The sequence below is a fragment of the Sturnus vulgaris genome, chromosome 7 (assembly GCF_052056855.1).
Source record: "Sturnus vulgaris isolate bStuVul1 chromosome 7, bStuVul1.hap1, whole genome shotgun sequence".
In the NCBI taxonomy this organism is placed as follows: Eukaryota; Metazoa; Chordata; class Aves; order Passeriformes; family Sturnidae; genus Sturnus; species Sturnus vulgaris.
In genome coordinates, this window is record NC_142249.1 from 40189852 (window position 1) to 40202414 (window position 12563).

Sequence of the window (12563 nt, forward strand, 5' to 3'; positions counted from 1 at the left end):
ATGAGAAGGGCTTATTAATAACGTCTTCATTTAAAAAAAAAAAAAAAAAATCCCATTAAAGTATCATTTGAATGAAATCAAAGTGGTAGCATCCAGGAGCAGAGCATAAAAGAAACATCCACTGTCCATGACTCCTTTGCAGGGTTATTTTCCCAATCATCCTCTCTTCTCTCAGCACATTCAAACATTTTTCCCTTTTATTAGTATTAGCATTATTATTATTATTTTTATTTATTTATTTTTTTTTTTTTGGCATTGTCTCTGACAGAAATTCCTGATGCCACGTTCTCTCTCAGAGCCTTTTCCTCCTGCTGCTCAGTCCTTAAAGCACAGTCTCACACAACAGGAGAGAAAATCTCCACGAAAGCACTGGCAAAGCATTCAACACCCTGTGGCTGTGACTTCATCGAGCTCCAAAACCCTTCCTGGATCTTCCTCCTCCTCTTCCTCCTCCTCCAGGAAATCCCAATCCTTCACATCACCGTGCAACTCTTGGCTTTGTCCTTCCTCAAGTCCGTGGCCACTGTGGACAGTTCTGGCCTGCCAGGCATGTGTGAAATTCTCTTTGTGGCCCTCTGAGATTTGTTTCGTTTCACGTTTTTGTTTGTTTTGTTCACACACGCCAGGGTGGCGACGTGAAAAATGTCTCTGACACTGTTTTCTGACTGTAAGGCTGAGCATTCGATGTATGTGGCTGCTCCAATCTGTTTGGCCATATTTGCACCCTGAGGGGAAAAAAAAAAAAAAATATAAAAAATTAAAAAAAAAAAAAGGAAAACACGTGATCAATATCAAGTTGTGCAAAATCTCCAGCGATCCTCACAATTCCAGCTCGGCGCTGTTTGCCTGGAAAAGTTAAAGATGATTTGGGGAAAATAAACAGAGATTTGTATCCAGGGGGGAGTTAAAAGTGTCCAGAATGAAGCCTGAAATCTCCAAAGTGAAATTCTTGCCTTAAAGAATAAGCAGAGCCCTGCTGGAGCTGCAGGAAGAGGGCAAAGTCCTCAGGGAAATGTGCTCTGGGATAATTCTATCAACTTCCAGCCAGACAACAGGAGGAAAAAAAGGGAAAAAGGGAATGAGGGTTTATAGGAGCCCTCTTTTTTTATCTTAAATTTGGCCATATTTGCACCCTGAGGGGGAAAAAAAAAAAAAAAAGGAAAACGTGATCAATACCAAGTTGTGCAAAATCTCCAGCAATGCTCACAATTCCAAACCCAAAGCTCCAACAGCTGATTTTGGAAAATAAACAGAGCTTTGCTTCCAGGAGAAGTAAAGTTAAAAGTGTCCAGGAATTATCTACTGGGCTGATAAACACAAATGGGGAGAGAAGAGCAGCTCAGGGACTGCAAATAAATAATTGTAAAAAATTTGAAGTGTGCCTTTTCAGCCTTCATTTGGATCTGGGAATTTCCTGGGAATTCTGGCAGTTTCCAGACTGGAGCCTGACATCTCCAAAGTGAAATTCTTGCTTTAAGGAATAAGCAGAGCCCTGCTGGAGCTGCAGGAAGAGGGCAAAGTTCTCAGGGAAAAGTGCTCTGGGATAATTCTATCAACTTCCTGATAGGGGATAAAAAAGGGAACAAGAAGATGAGAGGTTATAGGAGCCCTTCTTTTGTGATTTTTAAGAAGTCAAAGCAGGGATATTTGTTCCAGCAGCACAAGGCAAACAACCCGGTGTGGGAGATGACAACAGCCCAGTGTCCCGTGGTGGATTTTGCTACTGGAGCACAATACAGCATTGTGTGAAGAAAAAAACCAAAAAAACCAGGAGTTGTTCCAGGGGAATTTGATTTCTGAGGGATGAATCTTGACCCACATCCTTGATTTTGTTACTGGAATACAATACAGCATTATGTGGGGAAAAAAAAAAAACCAAAAAAAAAACCAACAAACCTGGGAGTTGCTCCACGGGAATTTGATTTCTGAGGGGTGAATCTTTACTCAGTGACCAAATCCAAGCACATCCCTGCCGTGCCAGCCCCAGTTTGCCCTGTAGGGATGCAGCCACCTTATCAATGGTGAGGGGGAGAGGCTGATAAGGCAGCAGGACCAGCCCAGCATCTCAAGTCGCACTGAGCTGAGCCCCAGCAATGTTTGCTCAGGTGGAGCAGGGTGTCACAGCCTGTCCTTCCCCTGCCACTGCTCCCTGCTGCAGCTCAGAGCCACGGCAAAGCTCGGATTTCACCTTGGCTTAGTTAGGAAAGGGAGTTTTAGGAGCAGCTTTGTGTGCAGCTGACTCCTGCTCCTCAGGGGTACAGGCTGAGCTGTGAATAATCTAGAGGAAAAAAAAAAAAAATCCACCTGCTAGCAGATTTTTGATTAGTCTCATGGAAAAACTTGATTTTACTCAAGTCCTGCCATTTTCCAAGCTGCATCCTCAGTAATCCCACACGAGGAGCTGCTGGTTTGGAAAACACGAGGGACAAACCATCCCAGAGTGGTGGCTGAAGACACCGAGGGGACTTTGGAGGTGGCACCGTCCCTCCCACAGGGTGGATCAGCCAGCAGCACCGTGATTCAGCCACCAGGAGTGATCACACATGAGTGTGAGTAATGCAGGGAGCCTCACATCAGAGCTGGCCCCTGCACCTTGCTCTCTCCCATGACCTGATTCCTTTCCCTTGCCCTCTAATTCCTGCCTCCAAACTCTTCCCTTCCCCAGGAGCAAAGGACTCATCAGGAATTAACTCATCTGGCTTGGCTGCACCTTCAGGAGGAGGGGCAAAGGAACTGGGGACAGGTCATGCTCCAAATATGATTCTAAAGTCAACGTTCAAATCTGAAATCTGCAGACAGCAACTTCAATTTGTCACTGAATAAACAGGATGTGCCACCTTGTAGCTGCATTTTCAGTGTGTGCAGGCACAGAAAAGCAGGAAGCTTTTATACAACTCACCTAAAAAAAGCAATTTTGCAAGCAAAAGGGAGATGTTTAAAGGGATGATTTGATGACGTGTTTTAAGGCTGCAGGATTTCCTTTAGTCCTAAATAATTCCCAAACCCCTTTCCACCCACACACCAAATCTGTGTTTCCCCACTGAGAGTGGGAAAGGTTGGTCACAGCGAGGGCTCTCCAGGGATTGAAACGGGGTTTATCAAACCCTCCTGAAGGACAAAAAAAACCAAAAAAAAACCAAAAAAAAAAAGGAGGTGGCACCTACCTGGTCATAGGAGACGGGGGTCTGCCTGTGGTTGGAGAGCTCCACCAGCGTGCTGACATCCGTGCGCAGGTCGGACTTGCAGCCCACCAGGAGCATCTTGGTGTTGGGACAGAACTCCTGGATTTCCCCTTTCCACTGCAAAATTGGAATTGTCAGTTGTTTAAAGCCAAAGAATGGTGAGGTACGAGTTGATGGAAGTTGTTAATTGATTAAACCCAAAGAATAGCGGGTGCAAGCTCATGGAAGTTGTGAATTGTTCAAACCCAAAGAAGAAATGGATACAAGAGTATGGAAGTTGTTAATTGTTTAAACCCAAAGAAGCAGTGGGTACAAAATTATAGAAGTTGTTAATTGTCTAAACCCAAAGAAGCAATGGGTACAAGTTTATGGAAGTTTTCAGTTGTTCAAACTCAAAGAAGCAGTGGATACAAAATTATGGAAGTTGTTAATTGTTTAAACCCAAAGAAGCAATGGGTACAAGTTTATGGAAGTTTTCAGTTGTTTAAACCCAAAGAAGCAATGGGTACAAGTTTATGGAAGTTTTCAGTTGTTTAAACCCAAAGAAGCAGTGGATACAAAGTTTATGGAAGTTTTCAGTTGTTTAAACCCAAAGAGGCAGTGGGTAAAAGTTTATGGAATTTTTTAGTTGTTCAAACCCAAAGAAGCAATGGGTACAAGTTTATGGAAGTTGTTAGTTGTTCAAACCCAAAAAAGCAATGGACACTAGAGTATGGAAGTTATTTGTTCAAACCCAAAAAATAGTGGGGTACAAGTTCATTGAAGTTGTTAGTTGTTTAAACCCAAAGTTTAATCAGTCCTGACGTCCCACACTGAATTTTTTTTTTTTTTTTATGTAATGCTTGGATTTGCCTTCGAGGTGATTTTTGAAGGCAGCAGCTCCAGCAGAACTTGGTCAAGGATGAAATCTCCCTCTATCTCACACACACTCATGAATTCCACGGGCTTACTAATCAGCAGGGAATGAAATTGTTTACCCACATGAGCAAAGGTTTGCAGAGCTGCTGTTTCTCACACCCAGCCCCAGCCAGGTGCAGAAATGTTGTCCCCACCTTCACAACCACAACATCAGCAGGGCTAAATGTGGGATTATTGCTGCATTCTCACACCTAAAACATCACAGATCTGTCCCAGCAACGAGCCCCTCACACACAACTTGGGATAAATTCATTTGGTTTCACCCATAACTCAAAACAGATGATACTCCCTAAAACTTAAGGCTGTAATTTGGGATTTAAAGCATATTTAGAAAAATCTCTTGCAAAATTAAGTAACCAGAATTAGAAAACCCACAGTTCTGGATGGTTTCTGACACGGAGTAGTTTTGAAGTATTTTTTGTAGGCCATTCAGAGCATTGTAAGGCATTTTATCCCAGTGAGACAAGAATCACTGGCCCCAGCCTTAGAGAGAACAAAAAAAAAAAAAAAAAAAAAAAGGAATTTCAGTTCATTAAGCCCCAAAACCACTGAGAAGTTGAGTCATGCTCAGCAGCCAAGGAAGGAAGGGACCAGGACCACCTTGCAAAGACAGAGCTCGATTATGAAAATTCCGTGTCTGAGCTCATGGGAAGGCTGACACAAGCTGGGATCAGTGATCTCAGGGGCAGGGCTGCATTTCTGTGTCACTGCAAGCTCTGCTGGTGGCTTCCAGAGGAATTTGTCACTGGCTCACAAATTATGTAAGGCCATGGCAGAAGTCCAAACACTCGCCTGACAATTTTTAGCCATCGCCACGACCCAGCAAAAAGTTTCCCAACCCTGTCACAGGAACACGTGAGGGACAATTCCTTACAACACCTCACACCTCAACGATCCCTTGCCTGTCTCAGGGCTGAGGAATGAGAATTTCCTTCAGCTCCAAACATCCATTAGTGAGATTTTTATAATTTCCAACCCTTTCCAAACAAATCAAAGCGCTCTCCTGTCACCGCTCCATTAGAAGAGAACAAGTGGAAGCTCCCGAATGCAGGAACATCACTGCTGCAGGGAATTCGGGATGAGCTTTTCCCAGCAGAGCTCCGTGCTCAGGGCTTGCTCCAACACTTGCCTTTTTTAGGACACTGTCCAGGGTTTCTGGGCGACTGATGTCAAAGCAGATCAGGACAGCGTCCGAGTCCGGGTAGGAGAGCGGGCGGACGTTGTCGTAATAAGGAGAGCCTGCAGGGAAAAGCAAAAAGAAAATCTTCATTAATTGCTCTTTTCCTCTTCCTGCAGGTTTTCAGTGATCCATCACCCACCCAAAGTTCCCGAGGAGAGGGAAAACGGGGTCAGCCCAAGTTTAAGGCATTAACTCGCGGGGGAACAAATCCTTGAACTCCAAAAAGCTTTTTTTTTTTTTTCTAAAGCAGATTTGAAAGCCTTCAGTTTTGATTTGCCTAACAGTTAATTTAAAACAAACAGCTCCAAGTGCAAAAAGCATCTTTAGTTGTCACATTGGCAATGTTTAGGAGAAACTCTTGCTTCAAATTAAAGAACTTGTTGCAGGAAACAGATTTCCAGCAGGGAAAAAAATCCCAATCCTGTAGGCAGGCACGCAAGTTATCTGTCACAAAAAGCCTCATTAATCTGTAAGCCAATAAAGCTTGCAATAAATGTTTATGTTTAGCCCATAAACCAGATTTTTATCAACAAGATCAAAGCTAATTTAGTAATCTGGGGGAACAGATGTAGGTACAGTGCTGCTCTTTGTGCTTGTTTTACTTGCAGGCCTGTGAAGGGGTTTTCTGTTTCCCTTAACAATAATCATGATGGGAAAAGTTAAAATCTGTCCAGAGTTAAAAACTGTATTTTAATCATCTGGTAACAGGTTGGGGGAAAAAAAAAAAAAGAAAAAAATTTTTAAAAAATCTTTGTTTTTTTTCTCTGAAGTTGCAGTCACTCAGCCACCACTAGGTCTGGCCTCAACTGTGCTGAGCTTCACTTCCCGAGGAAAATACATTTCTTAAAGCACTTAAAAGGCCATTTAAACCAATTCAGCAGGGCACCTTAAAATTCATTTTCTCAGCCATCATACATCCTTATTTCTGTATTCTCCCCACAAAAACCCTAAAACACAGCAGACCCTAAAGCACAGCATGGAACACCCAAGCACAAAAACCCCGTTTCCAGGAGGTTTTTTGGGGGTTATCAGCTCATTATCCCACCAATTTCCCAGCTCTCCAGAACTAATTGGCTGTAAGGTCTCTGGTTATTAACTGGATTAGAAGAATTCCTCAAGTTTTTTTTTTTTTTTTTTCCCTGGACAGGCAGCTCAGGCTGCTGCACAGGGGAATGGTGTGAAGCAGGCAGGAATGCCAGGAATGTTGTTTTTTTTTTTTTTTTTTTTGAAACGAGGAACAGCACACGGGGAGTGAGGCATTACCAAAGTAGGCAGCAGAAGGTAATTCGGTGAAGGGTTTAATTCCAATGCTCTTCTCTGTGTAAATAAATGATGCCAATGTGACAGAAAAGGCACAAAAAGCTCTTCACACCCAGCTCCAGCTGAGCTCGGCACAAACCACACCTTGGGAACGAATGTCAGCGAGTTAAACACTCACTGCCAGCTATCAATAAACATTTTCCACTGCTAATTACACCTCAGCAGTGCTGTCCTGCAGCCCCGGGGCTGCTTTATTCACCCTGCAGCCCCAAGGCTGCTTTATTTCTCCTGGACAGAGCAACCAAGTGCCACCAAGAGCCACCTGGGTGTCACCAAAGCACTGCCACATCTCCCCCCCCTCTCCCAACTCCCGAGCTCCAGCAAGCCAGGGCAGGATTCAGGGAATCCTTAATGGTTTCTGGCTAGGAAAGAGTCTCAGCAAAGCCTCACCCAGAAACTCATTCCTCACACAAATACCTCTGGGCTCACTCAGCAGCTCCAGGGATCCCATATATGTCCAGGAGATGTATTTATGTACACACAGAGTCCTCACCTCCAGCCCCAGCAGCTGGAGCTGAAAAGTTTTTCTTTTTTTTTTTTTCTCTCCACCCCTCGAATTTCTATTTCGGACGCTGAGCTGGAATAAAAGCACTTTTAGGGAGTTTAGGAGGGATATTCCCCAGCTTTTCTCCAGGCTGGTGTGTGGCAGAACAAACAGAGCCCGTTTCAACTCCTCTGGAGCTGCAGGACCCACAAAGGGAAATTTCCTGCTCTCATTTATAACCAAACCTTTATTCCTGTGCAAATAAAGAGGGGCTGCAGGCCTATTCAAGCTGGCATTTCCATCCCTCTGCCCAGAGAAACCCTCAGAAGGCAGGAATGTGAGGAATGAGGCTCACTCAAGTCTGAACAGACAACTCCAGCACAGCCCAGCCAGGCTGCTCCCTCTTTCTCATGTTCCTTTTGCACATTTTGAAGCCTTGCCAACCCTCGAAAACAGAAGGAGAATGTGGAACTGGAGCCATGGTATTTGTGGGGAGAGAAAAAAAAAAAAAAGGAAAAAAAAAAAGCCTATTTGTGTTTGGGATTCTGTTCCTGCAAAATAAAACATTTTTGGCAAGGACAACATGGGTGGTTTTGTAGTTTTATCAAGGAGTTGCTGATAAGGCTGTAGTTCATTTTCCTTTGTGCTGGACATTTATTCCAGCTGCAACCCTCTTTTTTTTTTTTTATTTTTAATTTGTTTGGCAGCTTCACTAATTTCAGCCAAAAATACTTGCAACCTTAAGGACGATCTGTTTTTGAAACCTTATGTTTCATGCAGAGTCCAACAGAAACTCAGCTTTTTTAGACTGAAATAAAACCCCTCCCCCAGCAATATGGTTGGGTTTGGCCTACAGGGAATGCCAAGCTTAGGTTTAAATATTACTGTCTTAATAAAGAACAGAATTACATCATTAGGAGTTGAAGAATATTGAATTTTTTGGGAGGTGGAAGGTGCTGGATCAGGCAGAGGGGTTTGGCTGGAAGATCCAAAGGCACCAGGAGGGTTCAGTGACAGGCGGGACTTTCCTATTTCCACACCAGCAAGCAGCCACCAGGAATTAGGCTTTGGAGCCTTTTGGAGCCCAGTCAAGTGAAAGAACAACAGATGAACAGCAGCATTCTCACTCCCAAAGCCTTGGGCTCAGTAATTATCACAGAAAACACAGCAAACACTGGCTGCTCCAAGGAGCTCATTCGGTGCTGATGGTTTTCCTCCTTCCACCAAAAAAAAAAAAAAAACCCAAACAAAAAACCCCAAAAAAACAAAAAAGCAAACAAAAAAAAGCAAAAAAAAAAAAAAAATCTGAGATGGCTGAGGTTCATTTTCAGTACAGGTTATGTCCAAGCACAGAGATATCAAAATATTCCCAGCTTTTTTGTGTGATCACATCAAAGGAAAACTTCGGGAGGGCACTTGGCATTCCCAGGTATCAATTCTAATTAATCCCCTCGTAAAAGTAACAAGAAAACCTTGCTAAGGTGGGCAATTAAAAACAGAAAATCACAAAATTCAACAGCCAAGCTGCAAGGAAACTGGGAGGCAAAGACAGCACCTGGATTTTTTTTCCTTTGCAATCCTTACTGCCAGGGAATTTGGGGAATTAGTAACTTTAATTCCTCCAAGTTTCAGCTTTCTCCTGAAAGGTTTCAGCACGAAACTTTCCAATTAATTTCTGTTTCTATACGGACACTGAATACTTTGTATACAGTCAAAAATCACAGCAAAACTTAACTTGACTCACCGCTCCAAGGCCCTTCTGGATTTAATTACTTGCTAATCCCCAGCAGTTGTAAGTATTTCTAGCCCTGTTGAGAATTATTTTATTGGAGTAGCCACGGTTCAAGCAATAAAGAAAACTCTTAAAAATACATTTTAGGGAGACACAAGTATGTACACCTAATTAATGGCATTTCTAAGCCACAGCTGCTGTTGTCCTAGCAAGAAATATAAATACCAAAAAAGCAAAAAAAAACTTGATAAACGCACATTAGGTGGTAAATAAAGGCAACTAACACGGATTTTTTTTTTTTTTTTTTTTTTGCTTCACGGCAACCCTGAAAGTACAAGACGAAGCTTTAACCTGGAGAAACTTTAAATATTGCACCTCACACAACAAGCACAGAGCTCCCAAACAGCTCAAGGACTGCCACATGTTACCACAGAGCAGAGTAATTTATGGGGCAGTGAGATTGCAACCAGACATTCCTGCTTTCAGAGAGGGCTGCTAGTCCCAAACCCCATTGAAATTCAACTTGGCAAGTGCTTTTCCCTTAATGCTGTGGCTAATTTAAATCCTTCTAATGACTTGCAGAACTAGACAGCACCAGCAAACATTTGAATAATGAACCTTCCCCTTCCATTCCACTCTTACTTGTCCCATGTTCCTATGGGTAAATCCAAGATGAAACAACAACTCCCCAGTGAAGTCGAAATTTTCTCTCAGTTGCACAACACCTCAAAGTTCTCCAGTAAAAACACGTTGTTATTGTTGGTAGATAAAGAATTTGAAACCAAAACTGTGGCAGCAGGGCCTGTTCTCACCCTAACATAACTATTTTAACCAATGCCCACAGCTTTTCTGATTTTCTCAGAGAGAAAAAAAAAAAAAAGTTGGAAGTGGCAGGACACCCTTCCAAAGGATTCACTGCAAAAGCCAATTATCAATTTTAATTCAAGGGACTAACTGGCAAGGCTGTTAAATGCTCCCAGTTAAAAAAAAGAGTTAAAGATGAATACAAAATGCTGATTGAGTTACCTTGGAAATAGCTGCAGCATACTCCAATAAACTCAATTAAACAGCATCTTTTACCCCCCTCCCATGAGATATTCAAGCAGCACAAGAACTGCAGCCATCACCTCCCCCGTGTTGCGATGATCAGCCATCTTTTCAAGTTAATTAGATTTAGTCCTGGCTTTAAAAATGCCATTCAGACATCTCTTCTAACTCAGTAGAGGACCCAGGACAAAGTCTTGTAAAAATTGAATTACCAAGACTTTCAGATAAGGCTAAAACACACCCTTATCTTCTGCTGGCTCCTATCTGCTGACGTGATTTTGCTCTGGGTTAATGGGTTCGGGCAGGGTTGGTTTTTTGCAGTGGGTGAGAAGGGATGTTGGTAGAGCCCAAATTCCTCATCCAGAGTCCCAGAGCCAGAGGATCCACTCGGTAAAAAAACTCTGTAAAAACCAAGCAATGGATCTTTCAAATATTTCCTCTTCACTTTTGGGGTTGTCAGACAAATCACCCACTTGGTCTCAAGCTTGTGACTCAACCACATTTCCTCTGAGTTCCAGGACAGAGGACAAAAGGCTGGCAGGTGTTTTTTCTTCCACTGCTTTTTGTCCTTTGAAGTGCTAGGGAATATTTCATTCCATGGGTGTCTCCAGCCTTTGACAAACAGATTCCAAACCTTCCCATCTCCAGCCCGCGTGCGTGCTGTATTTTAATAATGATAACATTTTCCAAAATAACTATTAATTTTTAATAAGCCCTTGCTCCATGGTTCCAGCCAGCTTAGTAATCAGCATGAAAGCTCCAACCAGACATACTCCAGAAATCTGCAAGTCTCACTTGGCACAAGATGAAGAAAAAAAAAAATTAAAAAAAAAAAAAATCAGCTCAGAGCAAAGCTGATACTGGTTGTGGGCAGAGGCTGCCTTTTCCCAGCAATCGTGTTGCAAGAATTTGGAATAATTTCCTCAACAGCAAGAGGGAAGCCAACCCGCCGCCTAAACTCCTCTTTTAAACGGGGATTAACATTTTCATTCCTGGTAAAGGAACTGCTGTCACACTGAGGAGAAACTGCCGGGTCCAAATTCAGCATTCACAGAGAAACACGGCGATTGTGTGTTTTCTGCCAAGTTCCTCCAAGATTTTTGGGTTGGTTTTTTTGGTTTTTTTTTTTTTTTTCCAATCAGCTCTGCAGATGATGTCGATCCACACCTCTGGTAATGGTTCCTTGGTGTCATTCCCCCCTGGACATCCTCGCTTCAGAGCCACCCTGGCTCTCCACGCAGCAATTTTGGGGGTGCTCCCTCACCCCCCTGGCTGTAAGTGCAGCCCAATTATCCAAATTATCAACGACAGGCGGGTCTAGAGCGGCTCCTGCCTCAACATGTGAGCGGAGCCGGCCAAACACCAAACCCCTCAACCTTTGAGGCATCTCAAAGGTTTCTTCCAGGTAAAACTGGGAGAATGATGGGGGAAAGGATGGGTCCCTCTGCATCCCAGAGAATCAGAGAGAAATTCTAAAGCTTTTCCCCTAAAAGCCGTTCCTGGCTTTAAAGACTCTCTAAAAACACCGGGAGGAAAAGTGATACGTTCTGTAAAAAAACCCAAGGAGCTCCAAAGCGAGCTGAAATAATTCGCCATTAGCACACAGACACGTTTTTCGCTGTGCTCCGAGGCACAGCGGGGCTCGCAGGCAGCACAGCAGCCGCGGTACCCCCGCAGGAGCTCCCCAAAAATCTCCTTCCAGCCAGGCAGGTGAGAACACATCCCCTGCAATGCTGACAAACCCGGAGCCTTGCCCACACCCTCACAAGGGCATCCTGCAAAGCACAGTCGAGATTTTTGCCCGAAAAGCCGCCAGCAAAAGCAGCGGAGCCCGGCACGCAGGACCGATCGCCCTCCTCAATTCCCGAATTAATTCCCGAATTTTAATTCCCGGGGAGCGCTCACCCGAGGTGTCCCAGAGGCTGAGCTCGATGCGCTGAGTGTCGATCTCGAAGCTGGCCGTGTAGTTCTCGAACACGGTGGGGACGTAGCTCTGCCGGGAGACAGCGCACGGTCAAACCCGCGCCCATCGCCGCCGCCCCGGCCCCGACCCCGCCGGACCCCGGTGCCGACCCCAGCCCGGTGCCGGTGCCGGTCCCGCTCACCTCGGGGAAGCAATCCTTGGCAAAAACGTGGAGCAGCGCCGTCTTCCCGCACTGGCTGTCCCCCACCACCACGATCTTGCACTTCACGTTCTGGTTGGGATCCATCACAGCCTTGCTCGATAACTTCTGGCTCGCTCTTCTTTCCTTCATTGATCTCCCCTTAGTCCCTCCGGCCGAACAACAGAAGACAAGGAAAAAAAAAAAAAAAAAAAAAAAAAAAAAAAAAAAAAAAAAAGCCAAAAACCAAACCACACCCGGGCTCCTCGAGAAAAGGCAAAAAAATATAATGTGAAAAACACAATAAAGCCGCTGCGGTGGAAGAGGCAGAGCCGCCGACTCGCGGCCCGCCCGCCCGCCGGTCCCGCGCTCACTGCTTTGTCCCCCCGCCGCCCGCCTCTATTTATAGCCTCGCGCCCGCCAGTCACCGCCCGCCGCGGAGCTGGCCACGCCCCCTCGCCGCGCGCCGCCGGGGCAGTGCGCCCCCTAGGGGCCGTGAGGGGCGGCCCTCAGAGCCACGGGGGCCACAAAGGAGGGGTTAATGGACGGGCCGCGGGGTTTATTGATGGATTTTAATCTGTAAATGTCCGCCGTGGCA

At 44.7% G+C, this 12563-nt stretch overlaps 1 protein-coding gene across 2 annotated transcripts; it reads right to left on the reverse strand.

The window, feature by feature from the left end:
• Positions 1–215: 215 nt before the first annotated feature.
• On the reverse strand, positions 216–12338 carry RND3 (Rho family GTPase 3). Of its 2 annotated transcripts, none has more exons than XM_014891647.2 (5): positions 11969–12338; positions 11769–11856; positions 5230–5339; positions 3165–3299; positions 216–725 (listed from the first exon to the last, which is right to left on the reverse strand). In XM_014891647.2, the coding sequence occupies exons 1-5, from the start codon at positions 12116–12118 to the stop codon at positions 474–476; spliced, it is 735 nt and encodes a 244-aa protein (XP_014747133.1). In that variant the 5' UTR covers positions 12119–12338; the 3' UTR covers positions 216–473. The 2 variants fall into 2 exon arrangements, with proteins under 2 accessions (XP_014747133.1, XP_014747134.2); XM_014891648.2 differs by lacking the exon at positions 216–725 and adding an exon at positions 872–1133 and having other exon boundaries at positions 11969–12222.
• Between the last annotated feature and the right edge of the window lie 225 nt (positions 12339–12563).